We start from the raw sequence: 25,818 nt of genomic DNA, 5'->3' as shown, positions 1-25,818 counted from the left end.
TCAGAGATGTGACAAAAAACTTTACATTTTTTTTATTGACTTTATACAATCAGTGCATATTTAAGTAAAACAATTTACTATTAGGCAAACATTTTTGCATATGCTGTCTTCTTTTTTTTTTTTTTTTAATTTTAATGTTTATTTATTTACTTTTGATAGAGAGAGCACAAGTGGGGAAGGACAGAGGCAGAAAGAGAGACACCGAATCCGAAGCAGGCTCCAGCTCTGAGATGTCAGTGCAGAGCCTGACATGGGGCTCAAACTCACAAACGGAGAGATCATGACCTGAGCTGAAGTCAGACAGTCAACCAACTGAGCCACCTAGGTGGCTGTCTTCTCCTTATCTTTCTGTGCCTTTATCTTGTCTGACTTTCAGCAATTCTGCCTGGATGACTTTATCTTCTGGTGCTGTCTCCTGAGCTTTCTTAAGTTCAGCCAATGCTTGATGGTATTCTTTTAATCCTGTCATCCTTGAGTTCTACAGTACAATGCTTTAGTATTTGATGGGTCTAGTTCAAGAGCTTCCAAGTAATTGTCAATTGATCCCTGCCAATTTGACATCTTCAGTTTATAAGCACCAATGTTCGGCATGCAATTTAAAGCTATAGGTTGCAGCTTCGATCTGTCTGCTTTCTTAGTAACAGCCATGAACGTTTCACATATCTTAAAACTTTTGTGTTTTCTTAGTGGCCATCTCCCGGTTCTGGGATTTGAAAAAAGTATTTATAATATTTTTTTTTAAGTTTTCTGTTATTAGTAAAATTTTATCTATATCTTTTAAGTCTCTATCTGCATCCTCAGGGAAATCTGGATGACTGTCACCAGAACATCTATTGGGAATACGTCCCAATCATTCCCCTCCTTCAATTCCCCACATTCTGTAGTAACACACAATTTGGCAGGTTTTTTACCTTTCACTTCTACATTTTCCAGTATCCTTGCCACACCCATTTCTTTAATTACTTGACCAAATACCACATGTTTCCTTCGAAATGAAGAGTGGGATCTGTTGTGATAAGAACTGAGAACCATTTTATCGCAGCCCACATTTGCCATGCTCAATAAACCTTCCTGGTTAAGCTTGTAAGAGAAATTTTCATCCTCCACCTGTCCCATAAATATTTTCTCCACCTGTCCCATTTTGTTTTGAGAAGTCTCTACCCTGAATCATAAATTTCTTAATAATTCGATGAAAAGGGCATCCTTGAAATGGAGAGGTTTCTGGTGGTGAGTCCAATGCCTTTTTCTCCTCTACACAATGCACAGAAATTTTCTACAGTTTTGGGTACAACATCTGCAAACAATTCTAAGACAATTCAACCAACTCACTGCCCTCCGATGTCCACGTCAAAGAAGACTCAGGGGTTGCTGGGGGTTGGAGGGCTTAGTTTTGGGGGATGGGTGTGACATTTTGAATTGCATATACACTTGGGAGAGAACTCAGAGAACCTTGTGGACACCTGGAAGCTCAACCCAAAAGTAACTTTCTCTCTCTCCCTCTCTCTCTCGTTTTGATTAATAATTACAGAAAAAAAGTTTTAAATTTCAAAAGTGGAAATATAAGGCAATTGAGAAAGTAAAATTGAAATCTTGTATTCATTTAACTTATGTTTACATAGTTTGGGTTATATTTAAATCTTTTTAAAAACTTTTTTTAGGGGCGCCTGGGTGGCGCAGTCGGTTAAGCGTCCGACTTCAGCCAGGTCACGATCTCGCGGTCCGTGAGTTCGAGCCCCGTGTCGGGCTCTGGGCTGATGGCTCAGAGCCTGGAGCCTGTTTCTGATTCTGTGTCTCCCTCTCTCTCTGCCCCTCCCCCGTTCATGCTCTATCTCTCTCTGTCCCAAAAATAAATAAACGTTGAAAAAAAAATTTTTTACAACTTTTTTTAGTGTTTATTTATTTTTTGAGAGAGAGACAGAGCATGAGTCAGGGAGGGGCAGAGAGCAAGGGAGACAGAATCCGAAGCAGGCTTCAGGCTCGGAGCTGTCAGCACAGAGCCCGATGTGGGGCTTGAACTCACAAACTGTGAGATCATGATCTGAGCCGAAGTCAGACTGAGCCATCCAGGTGCCCCTACTTTGGGTTATATTTAAATTAAAGAAACAATATATACAATGGAATATTACTCAACCATTAAAAATAATGAAATCTCGCCATTTGCAATGCCTGGATGCAGCTAGAGTGCATTATGCTTAGTGAAATAAGTCCATCAGAGAAAGACAAATACCATATGATTTCATTCATATGTAGAATTTAAGAAACAAAGCAGAAGAACATGTGGGAAGGGGAAAAAAAAGAAAGAGAGAAGCAAACCATAAGAGACTTTTAATGACAGAGAACAAACAGGGTTGCTGGGTGGGGAGATGGGCTAGATGGGTGATAGGCATTAAGGAAGCACTTGTGATGACGAGCACTGGGCGTTATATGTAAGAGATGAATCATGAAATTCTACTCTTGAAACCAGTATTACAGTATATGTTAACAAACTAGAATTTAAATAAAAACCTTAAAAAAAATAAACAAATTAAGAGTAAAATCAAGTCAGTTGAAAACATACATTTGGATGTAGTTTATTGTTTGTTGCTTTGTACTGCTATTTACTTAACCCACTATATACATTCTTCTTTAAAGAGATGATAAGTTTAGTGTATCAAGTAGTAGTAATTATATATTTAAATTTTCTATTCCTTGCATCATGGAAAATAAGAGATTCTAATTCTCTCCTACTATATAATTTCTAAAATACTAAATGACAAGAAAAGCCTAAAAATGTAAGAAAAATGCAGTGATAAACCCAAAGCTGGGCTTAGAGAGAAAAGTTATAAGCTATCAATAAAGTGTATTGATAATTGTGGCCTGGGGTTTTAGAGCACAATGGGACAAAGACTTGGGCACCTGATTAACAGGGAGCCAGACTAGAGGAGACCCTGCTATATTCAAGTAAAGAAAAAACTGTGGTCGTTGGGTATATCCAACTTTAGCCATCTCCAGTCATTGATGTGGGGAAGAATACCCAATTCTAACTCCCTTTAGCCATCTTGTCTCTCCTAATAGGGTAAGGAAGGAAGCTGAGAAGTGTATGCGAAGGTCATGGCCAGAGACACAGGTTCACTAAAAGGCTGAGACCTAATCATAGGATTATAGAACTCTTTCCCTTCCCTTCCCTTCTTTACTTCCATGTCAATAGAGCTCCTATGTAAAAGGGAATTCCAGCTGAAAGAAAAGGCCTCAGACCCCATTTTAAAAAGTCTCTAGGGAAACCCAAAGACACGAAGTGGAACAAGAACAAGGGTAGCTGAGAAAATTTTAGATTCTGACAAAAAAGCTACACAAATAATAAACAGCTAGATAAACATGACATCTTGAGCTAACGCCTATATGCCACAGTTTCTTTTACTGGAAAATTATGTCAAGGTTTCAACAAAAAATTCCAGGGCATGCTAAAATGTGAAAAAGACACTCTGAAGAAATAAAGCAAGCTTCAGAACCAGCTTCAGCTATGGGAGAGAGTTTGGAATTATCAGGCCAGAAATTTAAAATAACTATGATCGGGGCACCTGGGTGGCGCAGTCGGTTAAGCGTCCGACTTCAGCCAGGTCACGATCTCGTGGTCCGTGAGTTCGAGCCCCGCGTCAGGTTCTGGGCTGATGGCTCGGAGCCTGGAGCCTGTTTCCGATTCTGTGTCTCCCTCTCTCTCTGCCCCTCCCCCGTTCATGCTCTGTCTCTCTCTGTCCCAAAAATAAATAAACGTTGAAAATATAAATAAATAAAATAACTATGATTAATATGCTAAGGGCTCTACGGAAAAAAGTGGACAACATGTAAGAACAGGTGGGTAATATAAGCATAGAGGTAAAAATTCTAATAAAGAATCAAAAGATGTAACCTAGGTGTTATAGAAACATCAGAAGAAGGAGAAAGAAAGAAACAGAAGAAATATTTGAAATAATAATGACAGAAGTTTTCAAAATTAAAGACATCAAATAACAAAGATCCAGGAAACTTAGAACATCAAGCAGGATAAATACCAAAAGAAAATCTACACCTAGGAATATCATATAAAGGACACCATCAAAAGGTAAAGGAAGAGCCACAGATTTGAAGATATATGCCCTACATATAGCCAACAAAAACTCCATATTTGGAATATATATTTCAAAGTCCTCAAATCAATAAGAAATCACTCAGTAAAAAAATTGACAAAAGATATGAACTAGTAATGTAGTATAGAAGCGGTAAGCAGGATGCTAAGAAATATGAAGAGACTCATAAGTGCATTAAAATCAGGGAATTAAGGAGCGCCTGGGTGGCGCAGTCGGTTGAGCGTCCGACTTCAGCCAGGTCACGATCTCGCGGTCCGTGAGTTTGAGCCCCGCGTCGGGCTCTGGGCTGATGGCTCAGAGCCTGGAGCCTGTTTCCGATTCTGTGTCTCCCTCTCTCTCTGCCCCTCCCCCATTCATGCTCTGTCTCTCTCTGTCCCAAAATATAAATAAACGTTGAAAAAAAAAATTAAAAAAAAATCAGGGAATTAAAATTAATATTATAGAAATTTACTATTCTACACCTTTTAGAACAACAATTTTAAAAAAATGTTTGTTTACTTTGAGAGAGGTGTGTGTGTGTGGCAGGGGAGGGTGGGACAGAGAGGGAATCCCAAGCAGGCTCTGTCTCTGTCAGTGCAGAGACTGATGTGGGGCTCAATCTCATGAACTGTGAGATCATGACCTGAGCTGAAATCAAGAGTCATATGCTTAATCAACTGAGCCACCCAGGCACGCCTAGAGCAATAATTTTTTAAATATTTGATAATACCATGTGTTATCATGTATATGGAAAATGAGAAATCTTATTCAATGATGGTAAAAAGATAAACAGATACAACTACTTTTGTGAATGATCGGACAACATACATAAAGCTGATGATGCATAGATCCTATTTCCCAACAATGTCACTCCAGGGCACATACCTTGAAGAAATTCTGACATATTTTATGAGATTAGGGAGGCACTCAAGGGTTCATGTGTAAGGTTTCATTAAAAAAATATCTGAGGCAGATTTGTCAAAACACCATTCTTACATTCCTTAGCTGGCATAATGACAACGTCACAGTGGTGTCATCCAACAGTGAGCTTCTGTCTCGACCTTGCCCAAAGCTTTCACCATCTTCAAAGAGAAAACTGAATGGAGATTAAAAAAGATCATTATCTTAATGAGCACACAAAATCTGATTTATTGTTTCTTCTGCAAAATAAAATTTATTCTAAATCATCAATCCCTCATTAAAAAAATAAATAAATTTTAGACTTAATGGGTTAATTAAAAATATGTAATTGCTGGTTGAAATTTCACCCAACAATTCTTTTTAAATATAAGTTGACTTGGTTTGAATATAGTATACAAATATAAAGCATTTTAGGAACACAAGAGTAGGATTTATCCTCTTCGTTCATGCAGATTCAATGCTAAAATTACTCTCTTGATACTATTTATATGTGCTACTGAGGAAGTTTATATGAGTGAAAAATGATAAAAGAAGAAACATCACAATAGTAAATTCTCGAGAAAAAGGATAGTGAATAATAAATGCATAAAATATTTTTAGGATTTCAGAGAATTAATTTTGAGAATTTACATATACTTGGAATTTCCATCATCTTATATTCTGGTGTTCTGCTTAATTCAATGTGTGAGAAATATAACTGACTTAAAAATCAGTTTAAGAGGGAGAAAAAGTAGAGAACCAGTGATCTCTTCAAATAACCTAAAAATTTAACATGTGAAGAAAATATGACCAGCAGGCGATTTTCCTTGTTACCTACAATGAACAGATTTGTAATTATGTAAATGTATATTTACAAAATGTAAAATTAAAATTTAAAGCACTGGTGTAAACTCAGGAGATTGAGGTTCACATCTTTATGAATAAATATAAAGAGCAATGGAACAGTAACAACTTTGGTTCTTAGAGTTCTACTGTTAATTTAACTTTCAATCTAATTTATATGATGATGTCCAAGATATTATGCAGTTCTGCAGTTTTCTCAACAGTGATTTAGCACCATGCTGATTTCTAGGACAAGCAACAAAGCCATAGAGTACATTTACATTTACAAATGTAATTGGAAATAAAAAAGTTACTCATATTTATTAACTTTATTGAATATTACCATTCTTTTTTATAATTTTTTTAAATATGAAATTTATTGTCAAATTGGTTTGCATACAACACCCAGTGCTCATCCCTACAGGTGCCCTCCTCAATACCCATCACCCACCCACTCCTCCCTCCCACCGCTCATCAACCCTCTGTTCTCAGTTTTTAGGAGTCTCTTATGTTTTGGCTCCCTCCCTCTCTAACATTTTTTTTTTTTCCATCCCCTGCCCCATGGTCTTCTGTTAAGTTTCTCAAAGTCCCCATATGAGTGAAAACATATGGTATCTGTCTTTCTCTGTATGACTTATTTCACTTAGCATAACACTCTCCAGTTCCATCCACGTTGCTACAAAGGCCATATTTCATTCTTTCTCATTGCCACATAGTATTCCATTGTGTATATAAACCACAATTTCTTTATCCGTTCATCAGTTGATGGACATTTAGGCTCTTTCCATAATTTGGCTATTGTTGAAAATGCTGCTATAAACATTGGGGTGCAAATGCCCCTATGCATCAGCACTCCTGTATTCCTTGGTTAAATTCTTAGCAGTGCTATTGCTGGGTCATAGAGTAGACCTATTTTTAATTTTTTGAGGAACCTCCACACTGTTTTCCAGATCGGCTGCACCAGTTTGCATTTCCACCAACAGTGCAAGAGGGTTCCCGTTTCTCCATATCCTCTCCAGCATCAATAGCCTCCTGATTTGTTCATTTTAGCCATTCTGACTGGTGTGAGGTGGTTATCTGAGTGTGGTTTTGATTTGTATTTCCCTGATGAGGAGCGATGTCGAGCATCTTTTCATGTGCCTGTTGGCCATCTGGATGTCTTCTTTAGAAAAGTGTCTATTCACGTTTTCTGCCCACGTTTTCACTGGATTATTTGTTTTTCGGGTGTAGAGTTTGGTGAGTTCTTTATAGATTTTGGATACTAGCCCTTTATCTGATAGGTCATTTGCAAATATCTTTTCCCATTCTGTCGGTTGCCTTTTAGTTTTGTTGCCTGTTTCCCTTGCTGTGCAGAAGCTTTTTATCTTCATGAGGTCCCAATAGTTCATTTTTGCTTTTAATTCCCTTGCCTTTGGGGATGTGTCAAGTAAGAAATTGCTGTCGCTGAGGTCAGAGGGATTTCTTCCTGTTTTCTCCACTAGGGTTTTGATGGTTTCCTGTCTCACACTCAGGTCCTTTATCCATTTTGAGTTTATTTTGTGAATGCTGTAAGAAAGTGGTGTAGTTTCATCCTTCAGCATGTTGCTGTCCAGTTCTCCCAACACCATTTGTTAAAAAGACTGTCTTTTTTCCATTGGATATTCTTTCCTGCTTTGTCAAAGATTAGTTGGCCATACTTTTGTGGGTCTAATTCTGGGGTTTCTATTCTATTCTGTTGGTCAATGTGTCTCTTTTTGTGCCAATACCATGCTGTCTTGATGATTACAGCTTTGTAGTAGAGGCTAAAGTCTGGGATTGTGATGCCTCCCGCTTTGGTCTTCTTCAAAATTACTTTGGCTATTTGGGGTCTTTTATGGCTCCATACAAATTTTAGGATTGCTTGTTCTAGCTTTGAGAAGAATGCTGGTGCAATTTTGATTGGGATTGCATTGAATGTGTAGATAGCTTTGGTGGTATTGACATTTTAACAATATTTATTCTTCCAACCCATGAGCACGGAAAGTTTTTCCATTTCTTTATATCTTCAATTTCCTTCATAAGCTTTCTATAGTTTTCAGGATACAGATCTTGTACATCTTCGGTTAGATTTATTCCTAGGTATTTTATGCTTCTTGGTGCAATTGTAAATGGGATCAGTTTCTTTCTTTGTCTTTCTGTTGCTTCATTATTAGTGTATAAGAATGCAACTGATTTCTGTACATTGATTTTGTATCCTGCGACTTTGCTGAAATCATGGATCAATTCTAGCAGACTTTTGGTGGAGTCTATCGAGTTTTCCATGTATAATATCATGTCATCTGCAAAAAGTGAAACCTTGACTTCATCTTTGCCAATTTTGATGCCTTTGATTTCCTTTTGTTGTCTGTTTGCTGATGCTAGCACTTCCAACACTATGTTAAACAAGAGCGGTGAGCGTGGACATCCCTGTCATGTTCCTGATCTCAGGGGAAAGCTCTCAGTTTTTCGCCATGGAGGAGGATATTCGCTGTGGGCTTTTCATAAATGGCTTTTATGATGTTTAAGTATGTTCCTCCTATCCCGACTTTCACGAGGGCTTTTATTAAGAAAGCATGCTGAATTCTGTCAAATGCTTTTTCTGCATCGATTGACAGGATCATATGGGTCTTATCTTTTCTTTTATTGATGGGTTGTATCACATTGATTGATTTGTGAATGTTGAAGCAGCCCTGCAGCCCAGGAATGAATCCCACTTGATCATGGTGAATAATTCTTTTTATATGCTGGTGAATTCGATTTGCTAGTATCTTAGAGAATTTTTGTATCCTTATTCACCAGGATATTGGCCTGTAGTTCTCTTTTTTTACTGGGTCTCTGTCTGGTTTAGGAATCAAAGTAATTCTGGCTTCATAGAATGAGTCTGGAAGTTTTCCTTCCCTTTCTATTTTTTGGAATAGCTTGAGAAGGATAGGTATTATCTCTGCTTTAAATGTCTGGTAGAATTCCCCAGGGAAGCCATCTGGTCCTGGACTCTTATTTGTTGGAAGATTTTTGACAACTGATTCAATTTCTTTGCCAGTTATGGGTCTGTTCAAGTTTTTTTATTTCTTCCTGAGTTTTGGAAGTATGTGGGTGTTTAGGAATTTGTCCATTCCTTCCAGGTTGTCCAGTTTGTTGGCATATAATTTTTCATAGTATTCCCTGATAACTGCTTGTATTTCTGAGGGATTGGTTGTAATAATTCCATTTCCATTCATGATTTTATCTATTTGGGTCATCTCCCTTTTCTTTTTGAAAAGCCTGACTAGAGGTTTATCAATTTTGTTTATTTTTTCAAAAAACCAACTCTTGGTTTCATTGATCTGCTCTACAGTTTTTTTAGATTGTATATTGTTTATATCTGCTCTGATCTTTAGTGTTTCTCTTCTTCTGCTGGGTTTGGGGTGTCTTTGCTGCTCTGCTTCTATTTCCTTTAGGTGTGCTGTTAGATTTTGTATTTGGGATTTTTCTTGTTTCTTGAGATAGGCCTGGATTGCAATGTATTTTCCTCTCAGGACTGCCTTTGCTGCATCCCAAAGCGTTTGGATTGTTGTATTTTCATTTTCGTTTGTTTCCATATATTTTTTAAATTTCTTCTCTAATTGCCTGGTTGACCCATTCATTCTTTAGTAGGGTGTTCTTTAACCTCCATGCTTTTGGAGGTTTTCCAGACTTTTTCCTGTGGTTGATTTCAAGCTTCATAGCATTGTGGTCTGAAAGTATGCATGGTATGATCTCAATTCTTGTATACTTATGAAGGGCTGTTTTGTGACCCAGTATGTGATCTATCTTGGAGAATGTTCCATGTGCACTTGAGAAGAAAGTATATTCTGTTGCTTTGGGATGCAGAGTTCTAAATATATCTGTCAAGTCCATCTGCTCCAATGTATCATTCAGGGCCCTTGTTTCTTTATTGACCGTGTGTCTAGATGATCTATCCATTGTTGTAAGTGGGGTGTTAAAGTCCCCTGCAATTACCACATTCTTATCAATAAGGTTGCTTATATTTGTGAGTAATTGTTTTATATATTTGGGGGCTCCCGTATTTGGCGCATAGACATTTATAATTGTTAGTTCTTCTTGATGGATAGACCCTGTAATTATTATATAATGTCCTTCTTCATCTCTTGTTACAGCCTTTAAAGTCTAGTTTGTCTGATATAGGTATGGCTATTCCAGCTTTCTTTTGACTTCCAGTAGTATGATAGATAGTTCTCCATCCCCTCACTTTCAATCCTAAAGTGTCCTCAGGTCTAATCTGAGTCTCTTGTAGACAGCAAACAGATGGGTCTTGTTTTTTTATCCATTCTGATACCCTATGTCTTTTGGTTGGTGCATTTAGTCCATTTACATTCAGTGTTATTATAGAAAGATATGGGTTTAGAGTCATTGTGATGTCCGTAGGTTTCATGCTTGTAGCGATGTCTCTGGTACTTTGTCTCACAGGATCCCCCTGAGGATCTCTTGTAGGGCTGGTTTAGTGGTGACAAATTCCTTCAGTTTTTGTTTGTTTGGGAAGACCTTTAGCTCTCCTTCTATTCTAGATGACAGATTTGCTGGGTAAAGGATTCTCGGCTGCATATTTTTGTGTTCATCACATTGTAGATTTCCTGCCATTCCTTTCTGGCCTGCCAAGTTTCAGTAGATAGGTCTGTCACTAGTTTATTGGTCTCCCTTTATACGTTAGAGCGTGTTTATCCCTAGCTGCTTTCAGAATTTTCTCTTTATCCTTGTATTTTGCCAGTTTCACTATGATATGTCATGCAGAAGATGGATTCAAGTTCCGTCTGAAGGGAGTTCTCTGTGCCTCTTGGATTTCAATGCCTTTTTCCTTCCCCAGATCAGGGAAGTTCTCAACTATGATTTGTTCAAGTACACCTTCAGCCCCTTTCTCTCTCTCTTCCTCTTTTGGAATTCCTATTATACGGATATTGTTCCATTTCATTGCATCACTTAGTTCTCTAATTCTCCCCTCAAACTCCTGGATTTTTTTTATCTCCATTTTTCTCAGCTTCCTCTTTTTCCATAATTTTATCTTCTAATTCACCTATTCTCTCCTCTGCCTCTTCAATCTAAGCCGTGGTTGCCTCCATTTTTATTTTGCACCTCATTTATAGCATTTTTTTTTTAGCTCTCATGACTATTTCTTAGTCCCTTGATCTCTGTAGCAATAGATTCTTTGCTGTCCTCTGTACTTTTCTCAAGCCCAGCTATTAATTTTATGACTATTATTGTAAATTCACGTTCTGTTATATTGCTTAAATCGTTTTTGATCAATTCGTTAGATGTCTCTACTTCCTGGAGTTTTTTTGAGGATAATTCTTCCGTTTTGTCACTTTGGATAGTCCCTGGGGTGGCGCAGAACTGCAGGGCACTTCCCCTGTGCTGCCTGGAGTAACTTGTGTTGGAGGGTGGGGCCGCAGTCCGACCTGATGTCTGTCCCCAGCCCACCGCTGGGGCCACAGTCAGATTGGTGTGTACCTTGTCTTCCCCTCTCCCAGGGGCAGGACTCACTGTGGAGTGGTGTGGCCCCTGTCTGGGCTACTTGCACACTGCCAGGTTTGTGGTGCTGCTTTGATGGGAACTGGCCTATTAGCCAGGGTGGATCGGCAAGGTGCACAGGGGCGGGAGGGGCAGACTTAGGTCACTTTGCCCATGGTGGTCCCCTGTAGGAGGGGCCCTGAAGCACCGGGAGGGAGGCAGACTGACCCGTCGGAGGGATGGATTCACAGGAGCCCAGTGTTGGGTGTTTGTGTGGTGCAAGCACGTTCGGTGATGGTAACTGGTTTCCTCTGGGATTTTGGCTGGGGTATGGGAGAGGGAGATGGCGCTTCCCAGCGCCTTTGTTCCCTGCCAAACTGAGCTCTGTCTTCTGGGGCTCAACACCTCTCCCTCCCACTCTCTGAGCAAGGCTGTTGACTTATAATATTCCAGATGTTAAGTCCCGCTGGCTGTCAGAACTCACCCAGTCCGGCCCCTCTGCTTTTGCAAGCCAGACTCGGGGTTCTGTCTTGCCTGGCGGGCTGCCCCTCCACTGCCCCGGCTCCCTCCCGCCAGTCCGTGTAGCATGCACCGCCTCTCCGCCCTTCCTACCCTCTTCCGTGGGCCTCTTGTCTATGCTTGGCTCCTGAGAGTCCATTCTACTAGTCTTCCAGCAGTTTTCTGGGTTATTTAGGCAGATGTAGGTGGAATCTAAGCCTTGAATATTACTATTCTTTCTGACGTCTACATTTTTCATTTATTGAACATCAATTATTGCAAGATATTCTATGATAATAGGGTTATGTCAAATAGATCATATGGCAAATTATTTTTTTAAAAATAGTACTTATTAAAAATAATAAAATATTAATGGGAAGTCTGCAATTAGAAGCTCCAATCAAGAAAACAAGGTATTGACTTCCAATTGCTTTCATAATTACTTAGCTGGAATGTCTACCAAAAAAAATCCCAAATTAAAAAAAAACGTTAGTATCAAATTTTTTTCATTTCCAAGAGAAGCTTTCTTTCCTTACTTGGGAAGTGTGCAGATAGGTGGTTTGGATCGAATGATTTCCTTGTTGACAAGCTCCTTCTCCAAGTCACCTCCAGCTAAACACCAAAGGTAATATACTTCTTCAATAGATCTTTCTGCCAGGTAATCACTGTTTACATCTATTAATGGCAAATGGAAAAGAATCATAGCTCTCACACTTTCTGTTTTTATTAAAAGGCAACAGGCAATAATAGCTGACATTCTCAACAAATACTAATTGAAGAACACAGTATGAGTCCCTTTAGAAGATTCATACTATACAATTCACAAAGGATGAAATGAGGATATACACATTGAATGTACATTCAGTTACTCTGAGAAGAAGAGTGGAATTTTTACCTTCTATATCAGAGATATATGGGATATATAATCCATACATGTATCAGATATATCGGGTTCTGTGGGAAAGGGATACAGGCCAAAAAAGGCAGCTTGTGTGGGTAACTAACACAAACTATCCCATCCTTCGTATCTTGAGGCAATAGCTGCCTCTTCTTTTTTTAAAAAAAAAATTTTTTTTTTTCAACGTTTATTTATTTTTGGGACAGAGAGAGACAGAGCATGAACGGGGGAGGGGCAGAGAGAGAGGGAGACACAGAATCAGAAACAGGCTCCAGGCTCTGAGCCATCAGCCCAGAGCCCGACGCGGGGCTCGAACTCCCGGACCGCGAGATCGTGACCTGGCTGAAGTCGGATGCTTAACCGACTGCGCCACCCAGGCGCCCCAATAGCTGCCTCTTCTGAAGAGCTTTTCTTGATGTCTCAAGCAGGATATGATTCCACTGTACTATGTTCATACTGACCCTTACTAATAATAGTAAATAAATGTTTATCTGCCTCTCCATTTGGTATGAATATTATATGGTGGTGGGGTGCCTGAGTGGCTCAGTCAGTTAAGTGTCCGACCTCAGCTCAGGTCATGATCTCATGGTTCATGAATTTGAGCCCTGCATTGGGCTCTCTGCTGTCAACATGGAGCCCACTTCAGATCCTCTGTCCCCCTCTTTCTCTGCCCCTGCTCCACTCATTTTCTCTCTCTCTGAAAATAAATAAATAAACTTAAAAAAATGCTACGTGAATAGCAGTTATATAACTACAATATACACATACATAATTATATATATATTTGATAAACATAAAACTGAAAATACAGTAAGGATATTTCCTTTAAATATAAGGCTTATATTATTTTCTGTCTTATCTATCATTACCTTTACACAGCTGGCTGATATCCTCAGGCAGAGTTAAATCAGCACATCTTAGAGAAGATGAAAACAGACTGGCAGGTTTGGTAAAGGGAGTATATAAAGGTGACACTTCACTGAATACCTTGTCCTGCATTAATTCATCTGCAGTTGGCCTTGAGAAAAATTTAAAACACAGACTATGAATGAAGTCATTAAAAATCTGCTAGAATAATGGCACACATTCAAGAGGATGTTTTAAAAAGTTAAAGGAATAGTTAAAAGTCTTAAATATATCATAAGTAAAGAAAATAATAATAAAACTCTCCTTAGCAGAATCTTGATGTATACTTTTATATAAAAAGTGACTATAAGTAAATGCTGAATTTTCCCCCATATTGTGCTTTTTGTACCTTATGATCTATCTAAGATTATATACGAGCTTCTCCATTTTTTACTTTTATCTTGACTATTATGTGCTTCCTTTACTGAATATCTTAATTAAAATTCTTTTTTTTTTTTTTTCAACGTTTATTTATTTTTGGGACAGAGAGAGACAGAGCATGAACGGGGGAGGGGCAGAGAGAGGGAGACACAGAATCGGAAACAGGCTCCAGGCTCTGAGCCATCAGCCCAGAGCCCGACGCAGGGCTCGAACTCACGGACCGCGAGATCGTGACCTGGCTGAAGTTGGACGCTTAACCGACTGCGCCACCCAGGCGCCCCTAAAATTCTAAACTAATAATCATCTAAACTAATAATTTTTCTCCTTTTATTAATATACATTAGAGGCATAGCTAATAGTTATGATACTAATATCAATTTTGTATTCCTGTATGTATGCAAATATTCTTATTTAATCCATTAGTATAATAACTAATAAAAAACCACAACTACTTATACATCAGGGGCATTTGGGTGGCTCAGTCGGTTGAATGTTTGACTCTTGATTTTGGCTCAGGTCATGATTTCACACTCATGAGATTGACTCCTGCATCAGGCTCTGTGCTGGGTGTGGAGCCTGCCTAAGATTTGCTCTATCTCTCTCCCTCTCTCTCTCTCCCTCCCCATTCTCTCTCTCTTAAAAAAAAAAAAAAAAAGAAAAAAGAAAAGAAAAGAAAAAGAAAGAAAAAACCCACAACTATTTATATATTCAAGATCTCAGTATAATCTCAAAGTCTTAATAATAATATCAACCTCTTGGAAGGGTGGAAGGTGAGACACTTCTTCAAAAGATCTATCACATTTTCAGGAAGGTCCTGGTAAATAAAAAGAGAAAAGAATTATTTAAAATGACCCATTTAAAAAATACATTTTACTCAAATGTTTACTATTCTAGAGCACTTTGAGTTTTTCTAAATTGTCTTTATTTGGGCTTTATACTAATTTACATTAGATTGTCACTCTATAAAAAAGCAAATTATCTGAAAAGAAATACATATAGCTTTAAAATAGTTTGCTGTTAGATCCCAAGTATACAGAATACATCAATTTTCAATAACAGATTAATGCCAAACCTTTATAATGTCCAGACAACCATGTTCTTCAGCCAGAACTATTATAGTGTCATCTACGCAATCTATAACACAAAAAATTTGTATGAATTAATGCTGCTTTTCTTATCTATCAGATTAAATAGGAACTTAACTCTGATAGTTTTTTGTTTTTTGTTTTTTTTAATTTTTTTTTTCAACGTTTATTTATTTTTTGGGACAGAGAGAGACAGAGCATGAACGGGGGAGGGGCAGAGAGAGAGGGAGACACAGAATCGGAAACAAGCTCCAGGCTCCGAGCCATCAGCTCAGAGCCCGACGCGGGGCTCGAACTCACGGACCGCGAGATGGTGACCTGGTTGAAGTCGGACGCTTAACCGACTGCGCCACCCAGGCGCCCCTCTGATAGTTTTTTAAAAAATGTGTTATGCAGTTTTGGAACTTGGAATATTAAGAAGCTTGTGACTTTGTCCTTACATGTTTCCTTACAGGTTTTGATAAAAATACTTTAAACACTAAATATTAACTGAATTACAGATACTGAAAGATAGTAGCTTAAAAAGTGAAATAAAGCAGTGATTCAAAATGAAGATTCTCCTGTTCTCTCTCTCTTGCTCTCTTCTCCCTGTACGTGTAATATACATATATTTATATTTATATTTATATTTATATTTATATATACACACACACATATTACTCTTTTGTATATATACAATTTGGAGAATGTACACACATCTCTAAGGATTTATAGTACAAATTTTTACAATCCCTATCAAAATACCTACAGCATTTTTCACAGAACTAGAACAAATAATCCTAAAATCTGTATGGAGCTACATAAGACCCTGAATAGTCAAAACAATCTGAAAAAAGAAGAACAAACCTAGGGGGTGTTATAATCTTAGATTTCAAGATTTCATTTTTTTTTTTTTTGTAGTAACAAAGCTGTAGTAATCAAAACAATATGATACTGGCACAAAAACAGACACATATCAGTGAAAAAGAATAGAGAGCCCAGAAATAAACTCATGCTTACATGGCCCATTAGTCTTTGACAAAGGAGGCAAGAATATGAAATGGGAAAAAATGTTGGGAAAACTGGACAGCTAAATGCAAAAGAATGAAACGGGACCACTTTCTCACACCATATAGAAAAACTAAAACCAGATTAATGACCTAAATGTGAGACCTGAAACCATAAAAATTATAGAAGAGAAGATAGGCAGGAATTTCTGTGACATCGGCTGAACCACATCTTTCTAGATATGTCTCCTGAGGCAAGGGAAACAAAAGCCAAAATAAACTATTGGGACACTACATTAAAATAAAAAGCTCTGCACAGTGAAGGTAGTAATTAACAAAAATAAAAGATAATCTATTGAATGGGTGAAGATATTTGCAAATGATCTATCTGATAAAGGGTTAGTATCCAAAACATATAAAGAACTTACACAAATCTTGGATCACTATATTGTACGCCTGAAACTAATATACCCTGTATGTTAACTATCCTGGAATTTAAGTAAAATAAAATAATTAAAAAAAGAACTTATATGGGGCGCCTGGGTAGCGCAGTCGGTTAAGCGTCCGACTTCAGCCAGGTCACGATCTCACGGTCTGTGAGTTCGAGCCCCGCGTCAGGCTCTGGGCTGATGGCTCGGAGCCTGGAGCCTGTTTCTGATTCTGTGTCTCCCTCTCTCTCTGCCCCTCCCCCGTTCATGCTCTGTCTCTGTCTGTCCCATAAATAAATAAAAAAACGTTGAAAAAAAATTAAAAAAAAAAAAAAAAGAACTTATACAATTCAACACCAAAAAAAAAAATAATAATCCAATTAGAAAACTGGGGAGAAGACATGAACAGACATTTCTTCAAGAAGACATACAGATGGCCAACAGAGACACAAGGAAAATGCTCAATATCACTGTTATCAGGGAAATACAAAGCAAAACCACAATGAGGTATTACTGCATACCAGTCAGAATGGCTAAAATCAAAATCAGAAGAAACAACAAGTGTTGGCAAAGATGTGGAAAAAAGGAACTCTTGTGCACTGTTGGTGCAATGCAAACTGGTACAGCCACTGTGGAAAACAGCATGAAGGTTTCTCAGAAAATTAAAAATAAAAGTACCATATGATTTAGTAATCCCAGTATTGGGTATATACCCAAAGAATATGAAAACGCTAATTCAAAAAAATATATGCAGCCCTATCTTATTGCGGTATTATTTATAAGAGCCAGATTATGGATGCAGCCCAAGTGTCCATCAATAAATGAATGGATAACAAAGATGTGGTGTATATATACACAATGTAATATTACTTAGCCATAAAAAAGAATGGAATCTTGCCATTTGCCACAATGTGGATGGATCTAGAGAATACAATGCTAGGTGAAACAAGTCGAAGAAAGACAAATACCATGATTTCACTCATATGTAGAATTTAAGAAACCAAACAAATGAAGAAAAAAAAGAGACAAGTAAAACAAAACAGACTCTTAGTATAGAGAACAGACTGATGGTTCCCAGAGGGGAATTAATGCTGCTTTTCTTATCTATCAGATTAACTGGGAACTGAACTCTGATAATTACCAGAGGGGAGGTAGGTGGGAGGATAGATGAAAACAGAGGAAAAGGATTAAGAGTATATTTATCATGATGAGCACTGAGTAATATACAGTATTGCTTAATCACTATATTGTATACCTGAAACAGTTTAACACTGTATGTTAACTACACTGGACTTAAAAAAAAAAAAGAAATAATAGAGTTCAGGGCACCTGAGTGGCTCAGTTAAGTGCCTGGCTCTTGATTTCACTCAGGTCATGATCTCACAGTTCAGTCTGTGGGATCCAGCCCTGCATCAGACTCCATGCTGTCAGGGTGGAGTCTGCTTGGGATTCTCTCTCTTCCTCTCTCTCTGCCCCTCCCCCATTTGCATGTGTGCTCCCACTCTCTCTCAAAATACAAATAAACATTAAATATATATTAAAAAATAATAAAGTATAAGTTTAGTTTGTAGACCATATTAAGAAATCTCTAAGACTCTTTAATAGTCTTATTATCAATTGCTTAAATTAAATGTTGTAAATATGGTAAAATTTAATGCAGTTATATTTATAATTCATTATTATTCAATATTTATTAACACTTTTCTATATATATATTCTTACTTACAAACCCTATTAACCTGGACAGCAATCTGTCACTCTTTCATATGAAGTGCTCTATCACTGTTTTTATCTCCTTTATTACCACACATGCTTAATTTATTCCACTCTAAAATAGATTACATAAATTTTTGTAAACTTGGATTAAAACATTAGGATCTAATATACATGTAAAATAAATGAGCTTGTTAAAAGAAAAAATAAACATTCTTCCCAGTCATTATTCACACATGATTCATCAAACAGAAAGCTCAAAATTTAAGATATATTATCAGAAGGTAAATTGCTACAGAGAAGTATAACTTTATATTCTCATTTTTTGATTTCACAACTTAGTTTACTTGGCTAGATCACGAAGCTAAGATAATATCTATCTACATTATAATTCCGTAATGAATAAGGAAAACACTAAAATATTTCAGAAAGCACTTCTTAAGTTTGTACTGTTAATGCTTACCACTGATCATTAGAAAATTTAAAAAGTCAGGATATTTCAGTGTATTCACTATTTTAGAACACATTATTGTGTATGCTTACTAAAAGTCACAAAAGATAATATTTATATTTGAAAAATAATCCATTGTGAGACACTTACCTAATGTAAGCAAAAATTTTAGTCTTTCAGAAATATCCAAGCTTTGAAATAATTTTCTTCCCTAAATAAAATAGGAAAAGAAATTTGAAGAATTTGTGTTAACATTTACATCATTCTTCAGGAAGGTATTTTTTTTTCCCCAGAGCTGAAAATGATTTTCTCAGGTACCTCTTTTTCTCTTCAGAGGTTTTATTTGACTTTTAGATTTTAGAGTTAGCTCCATTAAAGAAGAATCATTGGTTTAACATTTAAACATTTCACATATCTAAGGATCAATTACATTCTTATTTGGTCTGAAGCATTCCTCATTTTAGAGACCTACATATACCTGGTTGTCTAGAGAGATTCCAGGACACAGGGAGTCTTATTTGATTAAGAGACCAAGATGGCCCCTTGGAAAGAGACATATTATCCTTACATTTACCTAACTAATTCTTACTTCTATATCATATGAAATCCAGGTAATCTGTTGTCTCCATTAAGAAACATTCCATGATATTCCTTCCTCCCACAATGAATTAGACAACCATCCTTTGTGCTCCCATAGCACCTGGTACATTTATTTTAAGACACATACATTGTATTTTAGTTGTTTTCTTATTAGTCAGCTTCGGCGGGGGGGGGGAGGGTTGGGGGGGGGCTGCTTGACATAGTCTGAAATCACTTAAAACTTCAACAATTATGTGTTGAGCATTTGTGTGCCAAATTGGACTTTCAACCACAAGTTATATAACTTGGGCAAATTACTCAACCACTTCAAGTTTTACTTTTCTCATTTATAAAACTGGAATATTAACTGTATATGATACACAGGTTGCAATGAGGATTATACAATGTATGAAAAAGTGCTTGGCATTTATTGCACACAGAAATGCCTTCATAAATGTTGGTAATTATGTTTCCTTTATCATAAACAAATTAAACTTATAGGATTCTTTAAGTAGACTTAGAGGGAAAGGCTTACAGGGTGCCTGGGTAGCTCAGTTGGTTGAACATCCGACTATTGATTTCAGCTCAGGTCATGATCTCACAGTCATGAGATTGAACCCCACATTGGGCTCAGCGCTGAGTGAGGAGCCTGCTTGGGATTCTCTCTCTCCTCTCTCTCTGCCCTTTCCCTGCTTGTGCACTCTCTCTCTCTCTCTCAAAATAAACAAATAAACATTTTAAAAAAGGAAGAAAAGGCTTAAGAATATACCTTGGTCTTTACGTGGAGGAAAAAAAAAACTTCTTTTTTAAGAGAGAGCAAAAACTTTCTTAAACATTTATGAAATTAGAACTACAGGTGGAGAGATCATTGAAAGAAAAAGTTGCCATTCCTGTCTCAATTTCTTACACTACTATCTTATTAATCTTCTAGATATGCAGGTTTGACTTTATCAATATCTTATTTAAAAACTTTAAATGGTCCTACATACCGTATATAACTAAATATAAACTTCTCAATTCAGCAATCAAAGTCTTCTAGGATATGGCTCCAATATATCTTTTTTTTTTTTAATTTTTTTTTCAATGTTTTTTATTTATTTTTGGGACAGAGAGAGACAGAGCATGAACAGGGGAGGGGCAGAGAGAGAGGGAGACACAGAATCGGAAACAGGCTCCAGGCTCCGAGCCATCAGCCCAGAGCCTGACGCGGGGCTCGAACTCACGGACCGCGAGATCGTGACCTGGCTGAAGTCGGACGCTTAACCGACTGCGCCACCCAGGCGCCCCCCAATATATCTTTTCAATCTAAGTGCTTACTATTTATCTACGTATGATGAACACACACACACACACACACACACACACACACACACACACGAAGCAGTTCAATTTGATTACTTGCAATACAGTGAGCACACTCTGCCTGTTCAGGCATACAGACTCTGACTCAGGTTATTTCCCTACCAGTAGTTTTTTTTCTTCATGGCTATCAAATTTTTGTATATATCCTTTATTTCATTCCCACTCCTGAATGTTAATTTTGTGAATTAAAGAATTCAAAATTCAAATTACTTCTCTCAGCACTTTGATGGCATTATACCACTGCTTTCTTACTTCCAAGCTACTAAGAAGTTTAATGCCAATCTCATTCCTGGTAGGTAGTATGTCTTTTCTCTCCAACACATTTGAAGATTTTCTCATTAACAGTGATAAAGACATCAGAGCTTAGTGAAGGAAGCTTGGTGTGTTAGTTAAGAGTCCAGCTTTGCATATAGTTGATGGGTACAAATTTGCTCAAGTACTTACTATTGTGTAACTAAGACGGGTTGCTTAATTTCTTTGTACCTCAATTTCCTGATCTGTAAACTAAAGATAATAATTAAATTTTATAAGACTGGTGTGAGTATTGACTAAAATAATAGATGTAAAGAGATTAGAAAAGTACCTGATTCTTGAAAAGTTCTCCATAAATGTTACTTATTATTTCATTATTGGTTATTCTAAAAGTAGAGTATATGATTTCAAGGTATTTGTTGTTGTTTTTTTGTTGTTGTTGTATGTTGTGATTTTTTTTCCCATTTGCCCTGCAAGGTAATTAGTGGGTTCTTTGAAACCAAGGGCTTTAGTCTTGGTTTCTAATACAACTATATAACAAATATTAGAACATCTGGATCTATCTTCCCTGTCTTTTAAAATTTCTACAGGACGCCTGGGTGGCCTGAGTCGGTTAAGTGGCCAACTTCGGCTCAGGTCATGATCTCACGGTCCGTGGGTTCGAGCTCCGCTTCGGGCTCTGTGCTGACAGCTCAGAGCCTGGAGCCTGTTTCAGATTCTGTGTCTCCCTCTCTCTGACCCTCCCCCGTTCATGCTCTGTCTCTCTCTGTCTCAAAAATAAATAAACATTAAAAAAAATTAAATTTCTTTTATATTTTCAACTTCTTTATTTCTTTGTGACATATTCTGGGAGAATTACTCAGCTTCATCTTCTATGTTCAGTGTGTCTCGTTTCTTATGATCCATCTCTTTAGTTCTTTATTTCAATAGTTACATTTTTTTTCCTTAAAACCCTTAACTGGTTCTTGTTCTTTTCAGCAAATGTTCTTGACTCAGAGTTTCTATTATTGTTTCACAAATGGCATTGTTTTCTTTATCTCCTAAAAAACATGTACATTTATTTTAAAGTCCTTTCAATGGTGTAAATTCTTCTTGTTGCTTCTTTTTTATTGTAGATGTATGTATTTATTGCATGTATCATATTGTAGATGTATTGTTTTAGGTGTTTGGTATTTCTTAGAAATGTTCTCACCTCTTAATACAAATTTTCCTATACATCTTTTGGACTATGGAAACTTCTGGGTGGCACAGTGGCTGTATTGCCTTTCTGGTGATATGGTAAGAGCTTCCTAGCAAAACGGCTTTGGTATAGCCTCTCATCTATTTCCTAGGATTTTTAGCATACCAAAAGTTCCCTTTTTAGTTGTTAGTGTGCTATTAATTTATATCTTAATATTTTATATCAATTCTAAAGGTTTGATGAAGTAGGAAGATTTAAGCTTATATTCAGTATGCCATTCTAAAACTAGACTGTGTAAACGTAAGTATCACTTAAAATGTCATGAAGTCCGTATTATGAAATGAATATTTCCTTTCTTGGAATTCACATAGCTTTTCTGAGTTTATCTTCTAAGTTTATGGATTTGAATTAAATTATAAGCTTCTTGACAATGTGTCCTAAACACAGTTTATCTCTTGCTGCATTTGTCATGATGCTATACATACAGTAAATACTCATCTACATTTGTTGAACTGAATTACTCACAGGACATATACCCTGATCATTAATACAGAGTTTAGATATAGGTTACGTAATAAAAAGGAAAAGTTGTACATTTCAAATTTACACTTCCATATACTTCACATTCACATTTCAATAAGATTTTTCATTTAGGCTATGACTTTTTAAAAAGTTTTTTAATGTTTATTTATTTTTGAGAGAGAGACAGAGTGTGAGTGGGTAAGGGGCAGAGAGAGGGAGACACAGAATCCAAAGCAGGCTCCAGGCACTGAGCTGTCAGCACAGAGCGTGATGCGGGGCTCAAACTCACGAACCACGAGATCATGACCTGAGCCGAAGTCGGATGCTTAACCAACTGAGCCACCCAGGTGCCCCTAGGCTATGATTTTAAACAACAATGAGATTTATCATTATTTCATACCAATGAAAACTAAAATGGTCTAGACAGAGAATAGCAAAGAATCAGAAAATCTGGTATTTTCCCTTAGAAAAAGCTGTGCCAACAGGTAAACTACCATGTTATTATGAATATTATGATTTTAATCATAAAATATTTTTCCTAATCATAAAATATTGTAATATCATAATAAAAGATAACATCCAGGGACCATTTGCTATATAACATACTATACTAAGTACTTTATATATATGTATTATTTCATTTTTCCAACAATTATACAGTATAGATGAAAAATTTCTGCTTCTAAAGATCTCATTGTCCAAGTAAAGTAGGCACATGTGACACATGTCATAACAGAAGAGCAAAGAAGATAAGGACCTAATGCTGGTAGTTATTTAGAAGCAGGATTGACAGATCGTTAGTTGTTCCTCCAAAATTATTTTCATCTTGGCCATGACAGGCTGTTTTTTGTCCCTCTAAATTCATTCTCATCTTCTTCCTCAATATTTATGTGTCCAGCTAAGACTACATTTCTTAGTCTCCCTTGTACCTATAACGTAGCCACTTAAGTAAACTGTCACAATGAAAAGTAGAGTTGATATCTGCACTTTTAGATCATTGTTTTTAAAAATTATTTTTCATGTTTATTTATTTATTTTGAGAGAAAGAACATGAGCAGGAGAGGGGCAGAGAGAGAGGAAGAGGGAGAATCCCAAGCAGGCTCAGCACTGTCAGTGCGGAGCCCAATGCAGGGCTTGATTTCATGAACCATGAGATCACGACCTGAGCCAAAATCAAAAGCTGGATTCTCAATGACTGAGACACCCAGGTACCCAGATCATCTTCTTAAAGACAGTACCATGAACTCACTCCCCTCCTTCCCTATGGCTAAACATGGTGATAAAGAAATCGGTTTTGGAAACCAGACATTTGAGACTGACAGAGCCAAATTCTGGATTTCCGCATGGTGTGGAGTGTTACAAGAGGCAGGAAAACACCTATGTTCTCTAAGCTACTATATTTTTAAGTTCTTTCTTTTTAATATCAGCTTAGTCTTTGCCCTAATAAATAAAGAGGGTATCTAGGAAAGGTCTCATGAAACATAAGTCCACTACAAAGTGAGTCTTCTAGAAAATATAAGAGAACAGGAGAGAAGAAGGTATTTAGGGAAGAAAGAATACCACAGAATGGAGAGAGAGCATGCAAAGAGTATAAGCAGCTTTAGAGTAAACATTTCTGGAACTGTTTAATTTTTTACACTTAGTATGGTGTAAGTTTGTTCATACTTAGCAAAAGTACAAAACAAACACTTCTAAAGATACCAAAATATATGCAAATAAATTGTCAAACAAGATTTTTTAACAAGTCAAATAGATTTATGTGTTTTTCCCTCATACCTAGTCAATCCAGAAAGCAAAAATGTATTATGGTTAAGTAGCTTTCCTATCCAAAAAACTTATTCTAATAAGCATACAATTTCTTTTTAGTTTAATATTTCTTTATACATACCACAGAAAGCTCAAATAAAATTATTCCAAGAGACCACACATCTGATTTGGGGCCAGAAGGCAATGGTTTTTCACTTGGCATATGATCAGTGCTTTTGACAATTCCTTGTGCAATTACCTCGGGTGCCAAGTATGATGGATACCTAAAATGATACATTAAATAAATGAACAATTACTACAGACTACAAAGGGGTAAAAGTAATATTACATTTTTACAATCAGTATGGTAAGATCTAAGTAAAAGTCCAGGGAAAATAAATTAACAAACTTTGCAAGGAAGAATTCTAAACTAACCATCATAATACAGGTCTTCGTGTCTAGAATCAAGAGAAAATATGTATGAGTCTCAAATAATTTTAAAGCTACTATGTCTCTCTGAAGCTGTAGTTCTTCTCTTTGTTTTCTTCTCTTTCTGACACATGCCTTCTTCCAGCATTCTGTTTCCAGGTGTTTTTCCTTTCCTTCTTACTTCCTGTCTTCTCCCTACACCTATTATTTAAAGTACATTTTATCTTTGAAAACAGTATGTATTCTTTTTTTTTTCTTTTAAATTTTTTTTTTTCAACGTTTATTTATTTTGGGGACAGAGAGAGACAGAGCATGAACGGGGGAGGGGCAGAGAGAGAGGGAGACACAGAATCGGAAACAGGCTCCAGGCTCCGAGCCATCAGCCCAGAGCCTGACGCGGGGCTCGAACTCACGGACCGCGAGATCGTGACCTGGCTGAAGTCAGACGCTTAACCGACTGCGCCACCCAGGCGCCCCTTAAAATAGTATGTATTCTTTTAAGTAGTCGGAATGTCAAAATCTTTAAAAATACATACATTGAAAAGTAAGACTCTCCCATCTCTATACTCCAGGCACCCATACATATTTATATAGAGATAAACTTGACCATCCATCACCACTGTTCCATGGGGCAGCATACTATACACACTACTCTGCACACCTTTGTTTTTCCACTTAGAGTTCATTTTAGAGATCATTCTATAAAAATAAGTGTAGATTTGCTTCATTCTCTTTGAAAACTGTGAAAAATTTCATTGTATTGGTGCACTTAATTTATTTGACCAAACTGTGAAGGACATTCTGGAAGTTTCATTCCTACACAGATAATCAATTGAGATCTACTCTATTTATTGATACCCTATTTCCCCCCAAGTAGTCCATAGTACCAGTTTCTACCACAAATAAAATCTCTACATACATGTTGGTATGCATCTTGGCTCCCTATTTTGTTCCATTGGTAAGCTTGCCTAACACTGTACCATTGTACTATTTTAAGTCTATAATATTACATAAATAATTGCCAATATTGCTAAATTAAATCCTCTCAAAACACACACATCTTTTAATTTCTCTACAAGAGTGTCTAGGTACTTTTGTT

General features: G+C 37.0%; 1 protein-coding gene and 1 pseudogene across 10 annotated transcripts in view; both read right to left on the bottom strand.

Moving 5' to 3' along the window:
* TBCK (TBC1 domain containing kinase) overlaps positions 1–25,818 on the bottom strand; it is a 223,944-nt gene that overhangs the window by 129,017 nt on the left and 69,109 nt on the right. For all 10 annotated transcript variants that reach the window (XR_005790785.1, XM_040476786.1, XM_040476777.1 and 7 more), the window contains 7 exons: positions 24,433–24,574; positions 18,800–18,860; positions 15,059–15,120; positions 14,739–14,800; positions 13,569–13,717; positions 12,338–12,476; positions 5,079–5,178 (listed from right to left, as the gene is read on the bottom strand). Coding sequence is in view for 9 of the 10 variants with exons in the window: in XM_040476786.1 (XP_040332720.1) it covers positions 5,079–5,178; positions 12,338–12,476; positions 13,569–13,717; positions 14,739–14,800; positions 15,059–15,120; positions 18,800–18,860; positions 24,433–24,574 (715 nt within the window). In the remaining variant the exon portion in view is untranslated. The remainder of the gene's footprint in view (positions 1–5,078; positions 5,179–12,337; positions 12,477–13,568; positions 13,718–14,738; positions 14,801–15,058; positions 15,121–18,799; positions 18,861–24,432; positions 24,575–25,818) is intronic.
* LOC121031595 (peptidyl-prolyl cis-trans isomerase D-like) lies at positions 264–1,651 on the bottom strand (annotated as a pseudogene).

The sequence above is a fragment of the Herpailurus yagouaroundi genome, unplaced genomic scaffold, assembly GCF_014898765.1.
Source record: "Herpailurus yagouaroundi ecotype Mexico unplaced genomic scaffold, PumYag 28, whole genome shotgun sequence".
Lineage (NCBI taxonomy): Eukaryota > Metazoa > Chordata > Mammalia > Carnivora > Felidae > Herpailurus > Herpailurus yagouaroundi.
Note: the sequence above shows the minus strand (reverse complement) of the source record. Positions and strands in the feature narration are given on the sequence as shown.